The sequence below is a fragment of the Sparus aurata genome, chromosome 2, assembly GCF_900880675.1.
Source record: "Sparus aurata chromosome 2, fSpaAur1.1, whole genome shotgun sequence".
NCBI lineage: Eukaryota > Metazoa > Chordata > Actinopteri > Spariformes > Sparidae > Sparus > Sparus aurata.
Window position 1 is genome coordinate 25,085,587 of NC_044188.1, and position 19,913 is coordinate 25,105,499.

Below are 19,913 nucleotides of genomic sequence, written 5' to 3' on the forward strand. Positions count from 1 at the left end.
TTAAACCTACATTGGTGTATTTCTGTAAATACAGACACTGCAATGTGAATTGTGAATACTTTATTAGGAGTATGTGTGTACAGATATGTGTGTGCTCCTGATATGTTGTGTTTTTAACACAATAAATATTTAAAGTTTTATTTGTTTGCGGGTCATTGTAATAATCTCATGAACCAGCGGTTTACTGGTTGATATTTATTTCTACTCATTCAAGGTCCTCTGGTGCGCAGAAATGTTTCAACACCCAGTGAGTGTTATTTCATGAAAAATAAAAAACAAAAGCCACGCTGTACTGAAGACATACTATTGCTGACTGGTAATGTTGAGAAGTATGATGATGTACTGCTGCTATGTAAAGACATTGTGGTGTCATGATGTCCTGAGCAAGCAGCAACCTCTGCGGTGAAAAGATTAGGTCCATGCGGAAGTGATAAAAAAAGGGTCTTGCCCTGTATAGCTAATTTTTCCTGTTCATGACAGCTGTATGGGGGGAATATATACATAACTCACACGTTTGAGTTATATTAGAACTTAAAGTTGAGCATAATTAAGGGTTTGACTGCTTTGAGCGACAGTTAGCTGCTAGTCTTATTCAACAGAGAGATTTGTTACATGAACTGATATTCATTATTACAAAATGCCTTAATGGAGACTAGAATATATGATTAAGCCTCTCGATTTTACTGTTCATGCCCATAATCACCAAAAGTGCATTTTTATTTATTTTTTTGGTCAACCAATCACAGCTTTCAGAAGAATGTGTCACACCTAGCAATGTGGTCAACCACGCCTCCTCACTGAGAAAGAAGTTTCTGTCCTTCCCTTGCTCAGTGTTGCTAAGAGTTAGGAACTCATTGACACAATTCTCCAATTGTCTCTCAGTTGTTTAGTTGATTTTTTGTTGACTGATGCTATTAATGTGTTGACCTCATACTCTTCTTTTAAAATCTAAGAAATGATGTCCTATGCTTCGTCCCTCGGTGCGCCCATAATGGGCTGTTCTGCTCCACCCGCCATGGATAGTAAGTATAGAATTAAATAAGACTTAAACCTACATTGGTGTATTTCTATAAATACACATGCTGCATTGTGAATTGTGAAATACTTTATTTACAGTAGGAGCTGCTGTAGTTCTGTTGTGCTCTGGTCAGTCATTGGGACGGACATTGTTTAAAATTGCCTTGTGTGAATGTTTGTACCAGTATGTGTGTATAGATACGTGTGTGTGCTCCTGACATGTTGTTATGTTTTTCACACTATAAATATTTATAGTTGTACTTGTTTGCAGGTCATTGTAATGATCTCGTAAACCAGCAGTTTACTGGTTGATATTTATCTCTACTCATTCTCATATAATGTCCTGACCTGACTGTTTTTTCTAATCTCATAGTGACCATAAAAAGTTGTGCTGCTCCCTCGCGCAGAAAGATGAAATGTAAGTATCAAAGCTTAATGGGATTTAAACATATCTGTGTATTTCTATAAGTACAATTTATGGGTGAATAATGAAGATGAATACATGTTTGGAGGGATTTTTGGATTAGGTGATTGTCCAGAGCAACAAGTGAGGAACATTGAGCTGTTGTGTGTGTGTATGTGTGTGTGTGTGTGTGTGTGTGTGTGTGTGTGTGTGTGTGTACTGTACCATCAACACATGATTTTGAAGCTGTTATTGTTATGTGCCAACGAGGTCCGGATTATAGTATTAGAGTTCAGAGGTAGAGTTCAAACCAGATTAGTTTATTGTAACAAGGTTGGATCTGAGGCTGGGCTGGGATGGTCTAGACAGGGAGAGTCCGTGGAGGGGGAGCAGTCCAGGAGGCTGGATCTAGAGCGGGGTTCACAGAGCAGTCGAGGGAAGCAGGTCCAGATTGTCAGGGGCCTGAGAGCAGAGCAGAGACAAAAGTCTAAAGCAGAGATCAAGGTTACAAAAAGTTTAATGCTAGGAACAAAGTACAAGGCTGGAAGCGCACTATACTGACTTAACAGTGGCTACGATCTGGCAGCGTGGAAGTGGCAGGGCTGAGCATACGAAGGCAGGCTGATTGCAGGATTGGGTGCAGGAGGACAGGAAGAGAGACTGGAGCAAGGACAATTACAGTTTTTCTCGATTGTTTACACACATTTTCTGAAAGCATGCCTCATACTCTCAGAACTCTACACACAAATCAAAAATCACAAACACTATGGGCAAAACCCCTCAATTCTCCAGCAAAATGAAACTTGACATTCAAAACAATGTTATTTCTTCTCAAAATGGTATTTTGTTTTCAAATGACACACACAAACCATCATATGAATAGACATTTATAAGAACAAGTTGAACACTGATGTACTCAGTGTAAAACACTATGATGAATGGAAAACACTTCTTCTTCATTCATCATAATGACTTAGGCCTTTTTTGTTCAGTTACACTTACTACAGTCAGTACATACATAAGTGTGTTGTAAAATATTTGAGAATATTGTTTTTATACTCAGTCAGAACACACAAATACACGGTAATAGATATATTTTATTTTTCCCACAAAACAATGTACACAGTGTACATCCCAACCAACACAAAGTTGCATACAACAATATACGGTCTACATAGAAAACAACAGAAGAATTTACTGTACACAGTTACAGTAAAAAAAAAAAAAAGCAACAAAAAAAAAACTGTGCAGCATGCTCTCCTCTGTTTCGGTCTGGCCACAGCACCTCATCCACATCACAAGCAATGTTTTCCCTGGCCAAGCAGCAAGAGGAATATCACCTAGCATGGTGAATCCAGCCATGACAAGCACCAACTGCTATATATCCACATGCATCTCCCATAGCTTGGAGAAGGGGTATACGCATTTGTGGATTTCGGTCATACACTTTCCATCTCCAGGCAGAAAAAAAATTCTCAACAGGATTGAGGAATGGAAAATAATGAGGGAGATAAACAACTATAAAGCGTGGGTGGGCAGTGAACCAGTTACGAACCAGAGCAGCCCGGTGGAAACTTACGTTGTCCCAAATGACAACGTACCTGAGCTGCTCTGGTGGAATGAGTGCGTTGTGTAGGGTGTCCAGGTGTTTGTCCATGTGATGAGTCAGTACGCATAGTAGGGCAATTGACATAGAATTTTGAATGACAGTGTGTTCCTTGTGAAAACAAGTGATTTTCTTTATGAAAATTGTGCCAAATGCAGAGAATTGTGTGTAGTGTTTTGAAAAAAGTGTGTTTTAGAACTGCAATTTGAGTGTAAAGCAGGAATTGTGCTTGTAGTTTAGGAGAATTGGTTCAGGGGTTGGTGCATCAGTTACATGTTGTGGTCATTGTGTCTCAAGTACCAGTTTTTGTGTGTAAACAATTGAGAAAAACTGTAATCCCTGGAAGTAGAGGGAGAGGCTGAGGCAGATGTAACAGTTATTTTGAGGTAAAAAATGTACACATAATGTAGTTTTAACAATCTAGTTTAAAGTGTGTTTTCCTCTACATTTGAATGAAACATAGAAAAAGATCAGGCTGAGGACTGAAGTCACACTTCTATTGGCTGACTTATTCACAAATATATGTCTAGTAACATCAAAATCATATTCATGCAGATGTACAGGTTGATATTTTAGACTTATCACTGTTGCTCTGCTGATTACATTATCAACATTGTAGTTTTTGGTCGACCAAGGATTTATGTGGCACAGAGACACAACTGATATCATGCTGTGTTTACTCTGCTCTCTCTGTAGCTGTTGGGGGCGGTGCTGGAATTTTTAGTAAGATGAAGAAGAAGCTCTCGGGGGGACCAGCTAAGATGTCTGTCCCACCTCCTCAGCTAAGGTGTTCGTCAATAGAAACTGATTCTCGTAAGTAGACACATGCCACAGCTGCCACTATGAACAGCATGTCAGGGCAGATATTACTTTGTTCACAGTTTACTCTGTATAACTGAACTGTTCGATCTGATCTTACTAAATTCCCCAACAGAGCAGTAGATGGACATTGACAATTCAAAATAATTTCAAAAATATAAAGCGTAAAATTAGTTAATGGATGTTTTATATCAGCAAAGTCAGGCTTTATTTATTTATTTTTTAGGACCCTGTGAATTGTTTTTATTGACACGATACACAAGTCATATACAGTATAAATATGTGAGGGCTAATGATTGATATTTAGCTGTTGTACGTTGTACGTTAGGATATTCATTACGTATATCTTTCATCATGTAAAATATAAAGGCCTGTACAGGGTTTAGTTCAATCGCTCAGGCACGAATTCTGATACTCAGTTTGCTTCTGTCCAGTAACTTCAGTAAGTTTTATATCCTGATAAAACATCCGTTACTTCAGTGCCAAAGACCAGTGATGAAGCACAAATGGTGCAAAGTGTGGCCACTGGTTATCTTTTGTAGAGTGCTGGATTTGATGTTTGGTCACTGTGAAGCACGTAAACAGGGCACAATAGAAATCACAATATACTTAACATTCATCTGAACAGAAATAATTGAGATCGATTACCCTGGATGAAATCAGAAGCTGTAAGTTGTGGTGCTGAAGCACTACAGGAGTTTTGGTGTGTGGTACGGAAGCCAAGAACTGCCATGCTTGTCAGGATCTGGGTCCAGGGACTCAAACGCAGACCAGAGTGAAGTTATAACACGCGTGAATTTATTGAAAACACAAAAGCAGGTTGTGGTTAGCGTGGCAGGTGTTTCCGAGGCGTTGGAGAGTGGTGGTGTGGCTCAGACTCAGGCTCAGGGTTCGAGGTCTGCAGAGCTGGCAGGTGACTGGGTCCAGGCTCAGGGCTGGTTGTTATGACTGATTCAACAATCCGGCAGGGTCAGGAAGGTTGGCCAGGATCAGAGATGGACAGAGTACTCGACCCCAGTACTTGAGTAAGAGTACAAATACTACTGGTCAAAATTTACTCCGTTACAAGTAAAAGTAGCTCAGTCGACATGTTACTTGAGTAAGAGTAAAAAAGTACTTGCTTTTAAAAGGTACTTAAGTATCCAAAAGTACATGCTTTTAAATTTACTTCAAGTAAAAGTAAGAGTAAATTTCTCATTTTTCACATCGATGAATTACTATAATTTTTTCTAAATGAATTTAAGGACCTTTTAACTCTTGTTTCTGAGAATTAACTATTTGAAACCACCTGCACTGATGTGCTTGCTTTTAGAACCACAATGTTATATAAAGCCTGCAGAAACACCTATAAAAACGAATAAAATGAATGGGATCACAGGAGGACAGCAGATGAACCGAGACAAATAGAAAATAACCTGGTTAAAGTCTGGTTAACTTACGTCAACGTGTTTCTTTAAGTTGGACGGGGAGTTGTTGAAAGCAGAGAGGTAGTTTTTTTTCGGCAAACGCAATAAACATTTGAAAATATATGTCTGTTTGTCTGTGTCCACGTTTTTTACTCTGTCAAACTCAAACATGGAGTCCAGATAAGGCGAAGGATTTTCTGAAAGTTCCTGCTCCGGATCATTATCAGACTCAGACTGAGACTCAGCAGATTGTCTTTCTTCTCCTGATGCAGCCATTGTCGCGGTTTTGTGTTGACAAACGCAGTCGAGAGCGTGGCTACTTTGGTGCAATCCTTATGGGGAGGGATGACGTATTTATGCTTTTACATAGATCCCAGTGGAGAGCGTGCACTGTGATAAGTTTCCTTCTTTGACAAACACAGCTTGTGTCCAATAGTATTTCAGAAAAAAAAAAAAAAAAAGAGCAGACCTGAAAGTAACGAGTACTTTTCAGCCTTCCTAGAAATTAACTTGAGTAAAAGTAAAAATATTTGTCTTGGAAATGTATTCAAGTAAGAGTAATAAGTACCAAAGAAATCTAATACTCAAGTAAAGTACAAATCCTCTGGATACGAACTTAAGTACAGTACTCAAGTAAATTTACTCCATTACTGTCCACCACTGGCCAGGATTATAAGGGTGCGCTGATTACGGGTAGATGAGATGCAGGTGTGCTGACCGGGGCTCCAGTGACCACGCCCACTAGTGGCTTCCAGAGGAAGAGAGGGATAAAGCACAACACAGCGACAGACACAAAACCAAAACACACCAAGCACACAAAAAGGGAGCAAAAGAAGACAAAAAACCACAAGCATACACACTAAGCAGGAGGCCCAGAACACAGCCTGCAGGTCCTGACAATGCTTGCAATCTTTCCTTTTTTTTCATGCTTTTGCAATGGAAAGGTATTTTAAACTGCTTGATCCCTGTCATACACTGTTACTGTGCTTGATGCTGTGGAGGTCACTATGATCTCTAGGATTGGCTATCAAGTCAAATTGTCGTCTTATCTGGTTGTCTTCTGTCTTCTAGATATAAAAAGCTGCATTAACTCGGTATTACAGGAAACCCAGCTTTGTCACCTCTCTATGACAAAATAATAGACTAGTGATCTCAATAATGACTTGAAAAAAATAACTGCAAACATGTTGATTTATTATGTCATTCTTACATTGTTAAACATTATTTTTACTCCATTGAATCATGTTTCTTTTAGTGTTGTTGTATTTGTATCAAATTCCTGGTGTGGCGCTTTATGCATTGAGTTATACTGCTGATTTTTTGTGCATTACAATTTAATTTGTTTGTATTTACTGTTGTTGTCTTTTTATAATATTCCACCTCTCTTTGACTCTTTATGGCCTGCTAGATCAAGATCAGTGGTTGGATGGACCATTTGACTTGAAGAGTAAGTAACAAAGACATTATTAAAGAAACACCTGTTGACAACTATTAGTACACACATTTGTGTCTCCCTCAGGATGCATTTGGAATAACTTTGGTCATAAACCAAAGTTTTGGACCAATAAAAACTGATGAAGGCACTGGATGAAAATTTAAAAAATGACCAAACACCTGCAAAACTAATTACTTCAGCCTCAGCTGTACTTACACTGACAATGTTAGCATGCTAACACAGTATACTAACATCATGAACATGCTAGAAATTGAACTTGCTAAATACACATTAGCATGCAAATGTTAGCATTTAGCTCAAAGCACCAAAGTGGCTCAGTACATCCTCACAGAGCTACAAACATGACTGTACACTTTGTTTTGCCTCCATCTGGCTCTTTATTTATTGTGTAATCATTCAAATCAAGTCTATAAAAACAATGTTTGTTATAATCACTAATCAAAAATACTATAATCCGGACCTAAATAAGAAAACAAAATGTTTGACGTTTTTCTTAATAATCAATAAAGGTGAAGACAGCCAGATTCTACATCGGAAGCAACGATATGTTGTGAAGATACAAAAAAGCATACTAACCTGGACTACCCCTGACTGACATTTCTAATTGTAGTAATCTTAAATAAAACTGTAATTTAAATATTTTTGAATATCTTTAACTGTAGTTTATCTACACATCAGTATCAAACAGGCAAAGGCTAAATAAAGATTTCTGGAAATGCCTACCACTCTAAAAATGTATCTTTGCTTTGCTTTTCCCTTCAGAAAGCTGCTCACCCAAACAGCCTCCCAGAGACCCTTTGCTGCAGCTGGTCTCCCTCCAGAAGGCGTCTGGCTGCTGGGAGTTGGATCCAGCTCTGGCTGCTGCACTGGGAAAGACCAGCGAGGAGGTGGAGAACACAAAGCCTGCATCGGTGAGTCAACCATGATAACACAAATTAAGAACTGGACTTATTTTAAAACACATAATGACATGGTTTATATTACATAACACAGGGTATGGTGTTGTATTTGTTTTATCAGTCAAAAGTATTGAAGTATCTTATTTTATTGTTGTTATGTTGTTGGGAAGTCAGACTGATCAAAACCATCCAGCAGCATTTTCTCTCTGTGTCTTCTCGTCTTTGTTCTCTTTGACTTCTTTCTCTTGTCGTGACTGTTCCACGTTTATTTCTTTAACTTGGTGTGTTAGGTGAACCAGGAAGTGTGGGCCACCCTTCTGGCTCTGATCTGGCTTCATGGCTTCAAGATGGATGCTCAGGAAGAGTGGGAGCTTCTGGCTATGAAGGCTGCTTCATGGCTCCGTGCTCAGAATGGTAACAACCATAACGATAAGAGCTGATCTTTACTTTTTAACAGTGTGAGCTGCATATAATCTGTTGTTTGCCCACATTCAGTCTCCTCTGCTGATGACTTGTTTTGTGTTTTTTATTTCAGCACCATGTGTGACAGAGTGTGTGAAAGCAGGAAATGCTCTGTTGGGTTGCAACGTGCAGAAAGTCGCCCTGGGGCTCTGAGGTGTTCATTTAACTGGCTTCTCCTGCAGATTCACTCCATCCTCCAAACTTTACTTTATTAAAATTGCACCATACTATCTACCTTGTTACAATCAAATCATGTTATTTGATGTTTCTTCCTTTTTACTATCAGTTGGTATTTCCCCAGCTTGTTCTTATATTCTTTGGGCTTTTGAATTTGTGTACATTAACTGACTGAACTGATGTATTATCACTGAGGTTATTACACATTTCTTGTCAGTTTGAGTCTAAAACAACATAAAAATAAACTTGGATTTTTGGAGAAAATGAGCATTAATGGCTTAATTTAAGGTTTCACACCTGCTCTTTTCACTGTGCAGTTAAAGCTGTGCCACACAAGGTACACATGCGTTTTACCAACACTAATCAAGCTTTGCGCTATTAGCACAAATTTCTGACCTCATTGTACCAACTTAAAGAACTTCATGCTCTTACCGTGATGTTTTTTTCAACCAACTGACTTCAGATTGCTGCTATTACTGGTTATGTCTTAGAAAGAACAAACCAAATTATAACTTGAATTCAGCTGTACATAGAAAATAGTTGTTTTAAACATGTTGCTGCCAACATGCATGAATTTTACACTGAAGGTTTATAGAAAATAATGTGTGTATGCTGCTTGGATGAGTTTACCAGCAACAAACTTCCTAAAAATACACTAAAATACCTATAATATATAGATACATATATAAAATACAGATATTAATGTACACTCATTATCTTGGTGGGGGAATTTCAATTGTGTGTCTGTAAGTTTGCAAAGAGTTAGAACAGATTACAAACTGCAGGCAATAACACAACTGGAGTGAATTTTTGTAATTTGTTGGACATTTGTTTTATACATTTTTATTTGCCAAATATGGCCGTGTGAGCATAAATTAAAGAAGGAAGTGCACTTTTAATACTTTAATATGTCTTGTATCATAATATTATACAGAACACGTTATATATAAATGTTTTTTTGGCCTTAAATGATGTCTCATTATATACGTAGTGTCTTCACATAGATGAGTATCCTTAATCATTAATAATCATATCTATCTAAAGGCAAACTGAGCAAATTTTGTTATTTCAGAAGAGTGTATCAAACTGGTAGCTCTTCGTATGACTCAGTGCCCATGAAGTAGCTCTCAGTTTCAAAAAAGTTGGTGACCCCTGCTCTAATATATTCAAGTTCTGATATAAAATAAAGCTCAAAGAAAGAATTTCATTAATTCTAAAGTAATAAGATCCCTTATTGTTTAACCCTAACCCACATCAGTAGCGTGTAGCTGGTAGTCATGATGATGACGATTCATTCTGCACCTGAGCACCGACAAGAGCTGAACTGTGGTCAAGTGAGATCCTTCAACTATGGAACGAGTGTTTAATTGTTGAAAAGTAAAAAATCTGACATAGGTAAACAACTGTGTTAAAGTGCTAACATCAGGAAGTGAGAAAGCAGCTGCTGCAGTGGGGGGGAAAATGGCCTCCTGTGTTTCATGACATGAAGATGCAGTTGGCATCCTCCGTTTGCAGGATGAGCGCTCTGGTAAAACACAGTTAGACCACTGCTGATTGAAACATGTCTCTATCATTATCATCATATCGTCAACTGAGGATTTAATGTAAACCAACTGTGACACTGACACGTCGTTGGCAGGATTCAGGTCTGCAGAGACCTTGACATGTCTGGTCCATCGTCTTAACTTCTCTGTATTCGCTTTGTATGATTCACATTATATGTTGACCTGTTAAACAGAACAGCATCAGACAGTATGTGCAGAGGATCGGAAGTCCTGTTAAACACAGTGCCAATGACAATTCCACCAAAGTGTCACATCATCATATCATTCAGTAAAATGCCTGTGACGACCCCTCTCTCTCTCTGTCACTTATATGTCAGTTCCATCTCTCTCTCTGCCCTGTCAGTTAAAAGGCTTTGGTTTCTTTGCAATAAACATCATTCAGTGTATCATGTGAACAGTTCATATTGCTCAAATATATGTTATATATATAAAGTTTTACCTAATGCATAATTATCTGTGAACTCCTAATGATAAATAATGTAATATTTTAGAACAACCATATCTTACATGTTTTCAATCACACTTGTTATTTACTAGTGTATATCGTGGAGTTGTGCTGTGTCCTGCTTGTCGGGGCATCCTTTTCCACAGAGTAGTGAAGGAATTTAACCTCACAATCATTGAATCATTAAAGGCAAAAACTGGACTAAAAGTTGGAGGTTGTGTTAAATGACAGCAGCAGTGTCTTTGCCCTGATCGATCAGCTCGTCAAACCGGTCAGAAGAAAAACATCCTAGAACAAGTTTTTTTTCTTTTTTTTTTCATTAGCAGGTGAACCAGTCAGTTCAGGTATCCAAACCACCAGCACGGCAGTGAATCAATTGTGCAATATTCCTGCATCACAATGAGGTTAAGACATGATAAAACACACAAATATATATCTGTACAGCTGAAATACAGCTATAAATGAAAGATATGTCTTCACTGAGGCCTGTTTCCTGATTATTGACCAACGTTTACCAACCAGTCCTTTCATTTTATCTTAGTTAGCCTATACATTATTTGAAGCCTTTATTGGTTTTTCTTCATTGTTATTTTTTAAAAATATTTTTTTTTTCTATCTATTTCAGGATTTAAAGTTCATTTTAACTTTTTGATGAATTCAACACGTATTTTTTTAATTATTATTATTTTTTATAACCCTTCAAGGACAAAAAAGGAAAAAAGACAGGATAATGCAGTGATCGGTGCATGATCAAAGAACCTTGATACTCTGGATATACAGTATTGAACTTTCGAAAAAAAAAAGGTGCCAAATGAACATTTTTCTGTATTTAACTCTGAAACTCGGGTGAAAATAACACGACAGCAGGATGAACAGTGTGAAACATGACGTTGGAGATTTAAACCGACACCGAGCTGCTGCTGGTGGAGCCCTGGCGGCACTCCAGCGGCATACTGGAAACAAACACCGAGTCACACATTTATTTTTCGATCGTGAAACTTTTGGGATTCAAGCTTCACCCGCCCGGCGTGTCTCTTGTGAGCAAATGGACCGTACCCGGAGGTGGGGCGTGGCTTTGTCTTTGCTTTCAGTTCACAGTAGAACATCTGGATAAATTCTTCCTGCTTTACGAACCGGCAGGGTGACTTATCACAGGCTGTTTACGAGAGGGAAACACACACACACCTGTCCCCAGAGGTAGGTCTCCTTCTGCTGCGTGTTTGTTTAAAGAGTCGCAGAGGCACTGATTTGTAAAATAAACAGGGGGAAGCCTTATCAATAGGCGGATTGCTGCATACTGTTGTTGTCACACTGGGATTGTTATACGAACTCTAGTTGAATCTGCTGTGATATCCTGAAAATACAACAAACAATGTTCAGTTCAACAGACAGGAGCCTGTTGCTGTTTGGATCATGGTTTCCCGTCAGAGTGACACATCTCAACATGCTATTTTTAATCCCATCTGTAGTCATGAAGCAGGCAGCTGCCTCAATCTATTTATAAAACACAAATTAACAGTCAATAATGATAAAGACTCAAGACACCAGGAAGAGTTGTTCAGACTGGAGCAGGAAGGGTGGATCAGAGACTGGAGAGAGCAGGAGACATCAATAGTTAATGATTAGTGAGTGTATTGATTTACAGTAGATGATGACAGGACATATGTGGAGGGAGGTGGAAAGCATTAAGTTAACTGGAGATGATAATACTAATGATAATAATAATAATAATAATAATAATAATAATATAACAAAACATGTTATTATCATCATTATTATCAGTAGTAGTATAATATATTATTCAGTTATTTTGTTGTTGTTTGTTTAGTCAGTAACTTGATTTGTGTATTAACTGTGTTTTTATACTTTGCTAATTTCTTGTGAAGTGAATCATATTCTGTCCCTTATAGGTCTGACCACAATGCTTGTGACATTTATTAGACAAAAAACAAACAAACATTAACATCACTACAGCATCAGTTCAGTTCAGTTTACTTTATTAATACCCGTAGGTAGATTTGTTGTGCAGTGGCAGGAGAGGGCGTCACACAAACATTGATGACAGGACATACAGAAGACGAGTTAACACACAGCACGAGACAGACATGGGTACTTCCGATGTTCACTGAGCCGGATTAAAGGCATATAAGATACGACAAAATGATGATACAACGGACAATAAATAGGTTTAAAAACCATTTTCAATAAATAGAAATAAATAGATAAATTACAACAACAAGTCACAGGATAGACCTCAAAGTGCATTAGGACTTGTTTAAAAGGGAAACAGCAGCAGGGACGAAAGCTGTTCCTATAGCGTGTGGTCCTAGATCTTGGGACTATGAATCTCCGTCCAGATGGCAGGGGCTGGAACTCACTCGCAAGAGGATGGGAGACGTCACTGGAGATGGAGCTGGCTAGTCGCTGCAACTGTTTGCTGTACGGCAACTCCAGGCTCAGCTGTGTCTCTCCAATCAGCCGACCAGACCATTTGATGATCTGGTTGAGCGAGTTCCTTTCTTTTAAGGGCAGGTTTCCGAACCATGACACAAGTGAGAAAGCTAACACAGACTCAATAAAAGCATGGTAAAAGAGTGTCATCATGGTCCTATCAACATGGAAACGGGACAACTTCCTCAGACAAAACAGTCGCTGGTGTCCCCTCCTGCTCACAGCTTTGCAGTTCTCTTTAAAGTTTAAGGCAGAGTCAATGATTGTCCCAAGATATTTATAAGATTGCACTTGTTCAGTGACTTGTCCCTTGATCATTACAGGCTCAGATGTTTTGGCATTCTTTCGAAAATCAATAGCCATGTCTTTGGTCTTAGTTATATTGAGGTGTAGGTGAGAGTCTTCACACCACTTTACAAAGTAGTCGACAACCGGGCCGTGATTATGTTCACTTCCCTGGAGCAGGCTAACAATCACGGAGTCATCATTGTACTTCAAAACGAGGCTATTTTTAAAAGTGCTCTGACACATATTCGTGTATAGAATGAATAAGAGAGAGCACACACCCTTGTGGTGAGCCAGAGGAAGAGCAGACTTTGTCAGATAAGACCCCATTAACTCTGACCCTCTGTGTCCTGTTTGTTAGAAAGTTTCAAATCCAGCCCACAAGATGTTTACTGAGGTTAAAATGTTCTAAAAGCCTCTGCGTTAAAATGTGCGGCTGGATTGCATTAAAGGAGTCATCACCCGGAAATCGCAATTTCTCTCGTTAAATCATGCATATTGGTGTTGGACATCTGTTGAAACTTGCCTGAAAAGCTGGAGTTTGAAAGTGGCTGATTTTCTTCGCTTTGGCTCTTTCTCCGAACAGGAATAGCGCACAATAGTGCGCGTTCCTAAAGCACGAGATTTTGACTCTGCTCCTGTGGTGATGTTACCACAGGAGGCTACTTGCATAAGCATCGGCTCACAGCCGTCCTCAGCCAGACTTTCTGAGTGAGCACGCCGAATCTGCTTATTTCTCTGTCATTTTCACGCCATACATCGTGACCCCCAGCATTAAAACTCGGGTCTTACATGTCAAACACAAGTGTGAAAAGTAAGAAGGAAAAAAAAGAATTTACCATTCAGAGACATCCTGCTGTAAACGTGTCTCTTCCACCGTCTCTGCCTCTTCACTCTCCGTTCAGGTTCCGACTCCGGCTCGTACATAAATGCCTGAATTCCGTAAGGTTCGTCATTTAGTGTGTGCGCCATGACAGGGGGCTGTTTATGTTTTGGAGGGAGTCTGTGTGCATGCAGGCTCGCCCCCGATTCCGGCTCTGTCCTTCCTGCGGCCAATCAACGCGCGCCTCATTACATATTAATACAATGCACATCCGGACCGGTCAAAACCTCGTGCATAATCTCGCGTGAGAAAGTCGCGGTATGAAAAATTGTCAGAACAAGCTCTATGTTTGATTTAAAAAAAAAATTAAAAAAATTGTAAAAAGTTTTAAGAATTGATCCAAAGCGATCCAAGAGGGACTGGATATGTAAAAAAAAAAACAGGTGATGACTCCTTTAAAAGCAGAGGAGAAATCAATAAATAAAAGCTGGGCATGACACCCACTTCCTTCAAGATGTTTAAAAAGCAAATTAATCAGAGTGAGTGTGGCGTCCTCCACTCCTCTTTTGGGTCTGTAGGCAAATTGCAGTTGATCTATTTCACTCTCTGTATTTTTCAAGATTTCCAGCCGTACAAGTTTTTCAAAAATGTTCACAATAATTGAGGTCAAAGCCGCCGGTCTGAAGCCATTTAGTGTTCCGGGGCGACTGGATTTGGGGACCGGGACAACTACGGTGTTTCCTTCCAAATGCTGGGGACCTGCTGCGCTTCAAAAGATCTATTAAAAATCTTGTGGAAAACTGGACTCAGTTCTCTTGCACAGGTTATGAGTAACCGACCACAGATGTTATCAGGTCCGTGACTTTATTGACCTTTGTGCAATGAAAGGCTTTTTCAACATCCTCTTGTTTTTCAGAGAATTGCTGACTGTCACACAGTTCACGCTTTAGTTCCTGTATTTCTTTGCTGAGATCGAACATATCAAAACGATTATAAAAACAGTTGAGAGCATAACTGTTTCCTCAAATGTCCTTGTTGATTGTTGCACAGGTACAAAGATGGACTGCTGTGGTCTGCTGACTGCTCAGAAGGAACCAGGTAAAAAATCAATGTCAAATTGAAGCTTGTACGTATTTGCATCACACTGTTAGTCAGAGACATGTTTAATGATCAGCGTGGTTCACAGGCGCGGCTATTCAGTACAGAAGGAACATTAAACAGCATCCTCACCAATTTGAAAAATGTCTTTACCCACTGAAAACAAGCTCTCACACAGTTTATGTTCATGTGGTTTCTTTCTGTGTCTGGGTCAGTTCCTCTGAAGAGTGTGGAGGTGGAGCTGCAGGTGAGGGACCATGTGGCTACAGTGGTCTCCACTCTGAACTATGAGAACAAGGAGGACAAACCACTAGAGGCTGTGTTTGTCTTCCCTCTGCCTGGAGATGCTGCCGTCTGTCACTTCAGTGCTACGATTGGACAGACGCAGATTGTAGCTGAGGTGAAGGAGAAACAGCAGGTGAGCTGCACAGTAACGACTTTCTCACTACAGTGGAGCTGAAAAACACAGTAAACACAGTGAAAGTGACTCACATGTGTCGTCTGTACTCCAGGCTCGTGAGGAGTACGATGATGCTTTAAGCTCCGGTGAGCAGGCCTTCCTATTGGAGGAGAGTGATCAGAGTCCAGATATCTTCTCTCTGAGTGTGGGCAGTCTGCCTCCAGGAGAGAGCGCCTCCATCAGGCTGGAGTACGTCACTGAGCTGGCTGTGCAGGCTGATGACGGGCTGAGATTTTGTCTGCCAGCTGTGCTCAACCCTCGCTACCAACCTCAGGGTAGGAAACCACCAGACAACACTTTTTATCTTAGTGAATACAAAGTAGGGCAAAAGCTATGTGTAATACACTGGCAGAGCATGTTATTTCACAAGTCCTTTAAAGTCGTGGGAACCAGCCAATTTCCAATTGTGCTGACATGTAGACGTCAAACAATCTTTGGAATTGAGAGTTTTATGCTGGCTCGTATTTCCTTTTTCACAAACAAACACAAAGGCCTTTTGTACGTTTCTCGTGAAAAAAGTTATGTTTATGTTCAATGTTTCTTAGCACAACATATTAAAGTGAAACTCTCGCCAAAATGCAACATAGGCTTTTTTTGTGAATGTATACGTGTCAACCCTTTGTGTAAAAGCATAATTATGACGATAGAGGCACTTTTAAGATTGAACACTTTTTAGCTTAGTGAACACCAAACTTGTTTATATACAGTAGGGCAAGAGCTGCAGAGCATGTTATTTTACAACTCCTTCAACATCGTGGGAACCAGCCAATGTAGATGCCAGACAATCTTAGGTATTGAGGTTGACATCAATAGTGATATCAGAGAGTTTTATGCTGGCTCAAATTTCCTATTTGCACAAACAAACACAAAGGTCTTTTGGATGTTTCTTCTGAACAAAAGTTATGTTTATATTCAGTGTTTCTTACCAAAAGACATTAAGTGTATTGTTGAAATCTAAAGTCCTCATAAAGCACATGGAAAGAATACAAAAAACAATGTTGCATTATTTAGATACATGTTTTATTCCTGGTCATCTTCTCTGTCAAAGTGTCTTTGCTCTCCCCACCACCGACGAAATAGTGTGTAACGATGGACAAGAACCTGCGATACATATGAAACAAATTACACATAAAAACCTCACAGCGCTGCGTGTGGTCAAAACCTCCACAGGGAACCTTTAACACAGACATTTTTGGCAATTAGTTTTTTCAAATTTGAACATAATATTTAACAGATATCTTAAAGTTTCAGTAGAGTTTCAGAGGCCAATCAAAGTAAAATATGTGGTGAAGTGCCACACATTTACAACTTTGTAGACTCTTGTTGTTAGCATGCAGGCTATTTGAGCTCCCACTAGCGTTATCTTTTTTCTCCTCAGATGGCAATGAGATCATCCAATCACAGCAAACCCTTAAACAACCACACTGACCGTCTTGGTTTTTGACGTCAAGCATGTTTGCTTGCGATGATTGGATGACCCAGAACATGCTGTTCATGTGAGAACCTTCAAGTCCCCTCCCACCTTGCTAGGGCCCTGTTTATCGATTTTACTTCTGCTTTTAACAGCATGCAGATTCACATCCTGCTGCAGAGACTTATTGATATAGGAGTAAACGGTGGTATTATCCACCTTGTTAGGGACTTCCTCTCTGACCACCCTCAACAGGTTCTGGTCAATAATACTCGGTCCGACATCATCGTGCTTAATACTGGTGCCCCGCACGGGACTATTTTATCCCCATTACTTTTCTCCATTTACACAAACGAATTCCAATTAGATCTGGAAAAGTTTTGTTTGTTTAAGTATGCGGATGATATGGCCCTGGTTGCCTTATTGAAGAAGGGGGACATAGTTGGAGAGGAAGTATACAGAGCACATGTGTCATCTCTCCAGAAGTGTTGCGATGAAAGCTTCTTAGAGATCAATGTAACGAAAACACAGGAACTTGTCTTTCATGAAAAGGACCCTGTGCAGCCGCTTATAATTAAGGGATAAATTGTAGACGTAGTAAACAAGTTCAAATATTTAGGTACATATATTGATTGCAACCTAAATTTCAGTGAAAACACTCACTATATTTTTAAAACCTGTAATCAACGTCTCCACCTATTACGCAAGCTCAACTCTTTCAGAGTGTGCAAGCATATTATGGAAACAGTTTATAGAGGGCGTCTTTACTTTTAATATGGCAATGTTGTATGGTAATCTAAACATAAAAGGAAGAAGCAAGCTTCAGAGAATAATAAACCTAGCCTCAAAAATCATAGGGATGAGACAGAAACAATTAAGTTGTATGTACGAGGAAGTGCTTAGGAAATAAGCTGTCAAAATAGCAAACGATCCCTCTCACCCACTCAATAGGGAGTTTGAACTTCTTCCCTCTGGTAGACGATACAAAGTGCCAAGGGCAAATTGTAATATTTTTAAAAATTCCATCATCCCGAATGCCACTGGAGCACTGAACACCATCTCCCGTTGATGCGTTTTTAATGCAACTGCCACTGCTGTCCTGCTTTTTGCCCTGAAGATGCTTGTGAGCAAGTGTTGTTGTTGTTGTTGCCTTCCTGCTTGTTATTTTTATGAGACCAAAGACAAATTTCAGCATTGTGGACAATAAATTAAACTAACTAACTAACTAACTTACTAAGGTGTCTCATAGTCATATTTTTCCTTACAACAGGAGGATTAGGGTTCTGAATATTTTTCTCTGGTCATACAGAACTTCTGCTGGACTGGAGATTATCAGTCTGGCATATCTCTTTTATTACAGTATTCCTCACTTGTCTCATGTCATGTACAGGCAGTGAAGGTGCCAGTGTTCAGGTGACCTCTGTTCCAGCCTCTCTGGTGCCCTACAGTCTGTCTTTCTCTGCCCGAGTGTCCTCTCCTCGTCCAGTCTCTAAAGTAGAGTCCAACTGTTCCCTGGACCCTCTCCAGTACCTCAACACAGAGCAAACCCAGGCCACGGTAGGTGGAGTGCTAATGTTTCTGCTGTGTGTGATTGTTCCTCAGCACTGACAACAACATACATCACTTTCTTTATATTGATGAGTGTTGTGTGAACTGCAGGTCAAGTTGGCTGCAGGACACAAGTTTGACAGAGACGTTGAGGTGCTGATTTATTACAAAGATGCCCACCAGCCCACTGCTGTGGTGGAGGCAGGACAGGCCTCTGCCAAGCCTGGTGAGTTAGTGAATGAGTCCAGTTGTTGCTTTACTGGTAAAAGCCAGATGTGTGGTCATGTTCCTGTCTCTCCTCTGTGTCTCAGGCTCTCTGATGGGTGATCCAGCAGTGATGCTGAGCCTGTACCCTGAGTTCCCCCAGGCTGTCATGTCTTCACTGGCCTCCTGTGGAGAGTTTGTGTTCTTATTGGATCGATCTGGAAGTATGGATGATCACATGAACGACAGCAAGAGAGACCAGACTCGCATTGGCAGTGCCAGGGTATTCATTATGTGTTGTTCCTGTCATAAGATCATCCATAGTGTCCCTCTCACTCAGTGGCCTTTAGTATCTTTCCTCTCTTCCCTTAAGGATACTCTGCTGCTCCTGTTGAAGAGCTTACCAATGGGCTGCTATTTCAACATCTACAGTTTTGGGTCAGGATATGAACACATCTTCCCGTAAGTCACGCCCTCATGTCACTCAGTCCTACAAATTCAGTCCTGTGTTTGGTATTAATGATCAAAAAGTATGTGTACATTTTTTCTTGAGTTTGTGTGTTTATGTGATGGCAGTACGAGTGTGGAGTACAGTCAGAAGACCATGGAAGAAGCTCTGAAGACAGTTGAAAGGATGGGTGCTGATCTGGGGGGAACAGAGATCCTGAAGCCCCTCCAACATATTTACAGCCAGCCCCCCATTACTAATCAACCAAGACAAGTAATACACATAGACACACACACAAACACAAACACACTGCATGTTTCTGTGTGTGATGTCATGTAACTACTTGTGATATGTAAACTCTCCTTAAGGTATTTGTCTTCACTGATGGAGAGGTGTGGAACACCAAAGAAATTATCAGTCTGGTGAAGAAGAATTCAGGCTCCCACAGGTGAAACCACAAGAACACAAAACACAACAAACACCCACACAGTTCCCAGAATGTGTCTCATCATCATCAGACTAATCCACTGTATTGTAGGTGTTTCTCTTTGGGATTGGGGAAGGGGCCAGCTCTGCCTCTTATCAACGGGCTGGCCAAGGAAGGAGGAGGTTCACGCTCAGTTCATCACAGGGGCTGACAGGATGCAACCCAAAGTAAGACATAGTTCATATTAAAAATACATTTGAAATAAGAAATGCAATAACACATTTGTTTTCTGACAGAAGTGATGATTCCAGTAAGTTAAATCTTTCAGTGTCTTTCTAGTCTTTTTGCAAACTGTTTTCACTCATCAGGTGATGCAGTCGCTGAGATTTGCTCTGCAGCCAGCTGTGGTGGACATATCAGTCACGTGGGATTTGCCAAAGGGAGTCTCTGTCACTGTCCTCTCTCCACCAATCACACACTTTTCCAGGGTCAAAGGTCACTGG

General features: G+C 40.0%; 2 protein-coding genes across 3 annotated transcripts in view; both read left to right on the plus strand.

Annotated features, from left to right (window-relative positions):
- Positions 1–8,512, plus strand: part of LOC115566844 (von Willebrand factor A domain-containing protein 5A-like) — a 55,749-nt gene extending 47,237 nt beyond the window's left edge. Inside the window, exons 16-22 of one of the 2 annotated variants that reach the window (XM_030392872.1) lie at positions 954–1,022; positions 1,391–1,435; positions 3,723–3,839; positions 6,660–6,698; positions 7,470–7,618; positions 7,897–8,020; positions 8,142–8,512. In XM_030392872.1, the coding sequence (XP_030248732.1) occupies positions 954–1,022; positions 1,391–1,435; positions 3,723–3,839; positions 6,660–6,698; positions 7,470–7,618; positions 7,897–8,020; positions 8,142–8,221 (623 nt within the window). In that variant the 3' untranslated portion in view covers positions 8,222–8,512. The remainder of the gene's footprint in view (positions 1–953; positions 1,023–1,390; positions 1,436–3,722; positions 3,840–6,659; positions 6,699–7,469; positions 7,619–7,896; positions 8,021–8,141) is intronic. The other variant, XM_030392901.1, reaches the window with a different exon arrangement.
- A 2,905-nt stretch (positions 8,513–11,417) lies between these two features.
- Positions 11,418–19,913, plus strand: part of LOC115566872 (von Willebrand factor A domain-containing protein 5A-like) — a 29,753-nt gene continuing 21,257 nt past the window's right edge. The window contains 1 exon segment of the mRNA XM_030392912.1: positions 11,418–11,452. The gene's annotated coding sequence lies outside the window, so the exon portion shown is untranslated.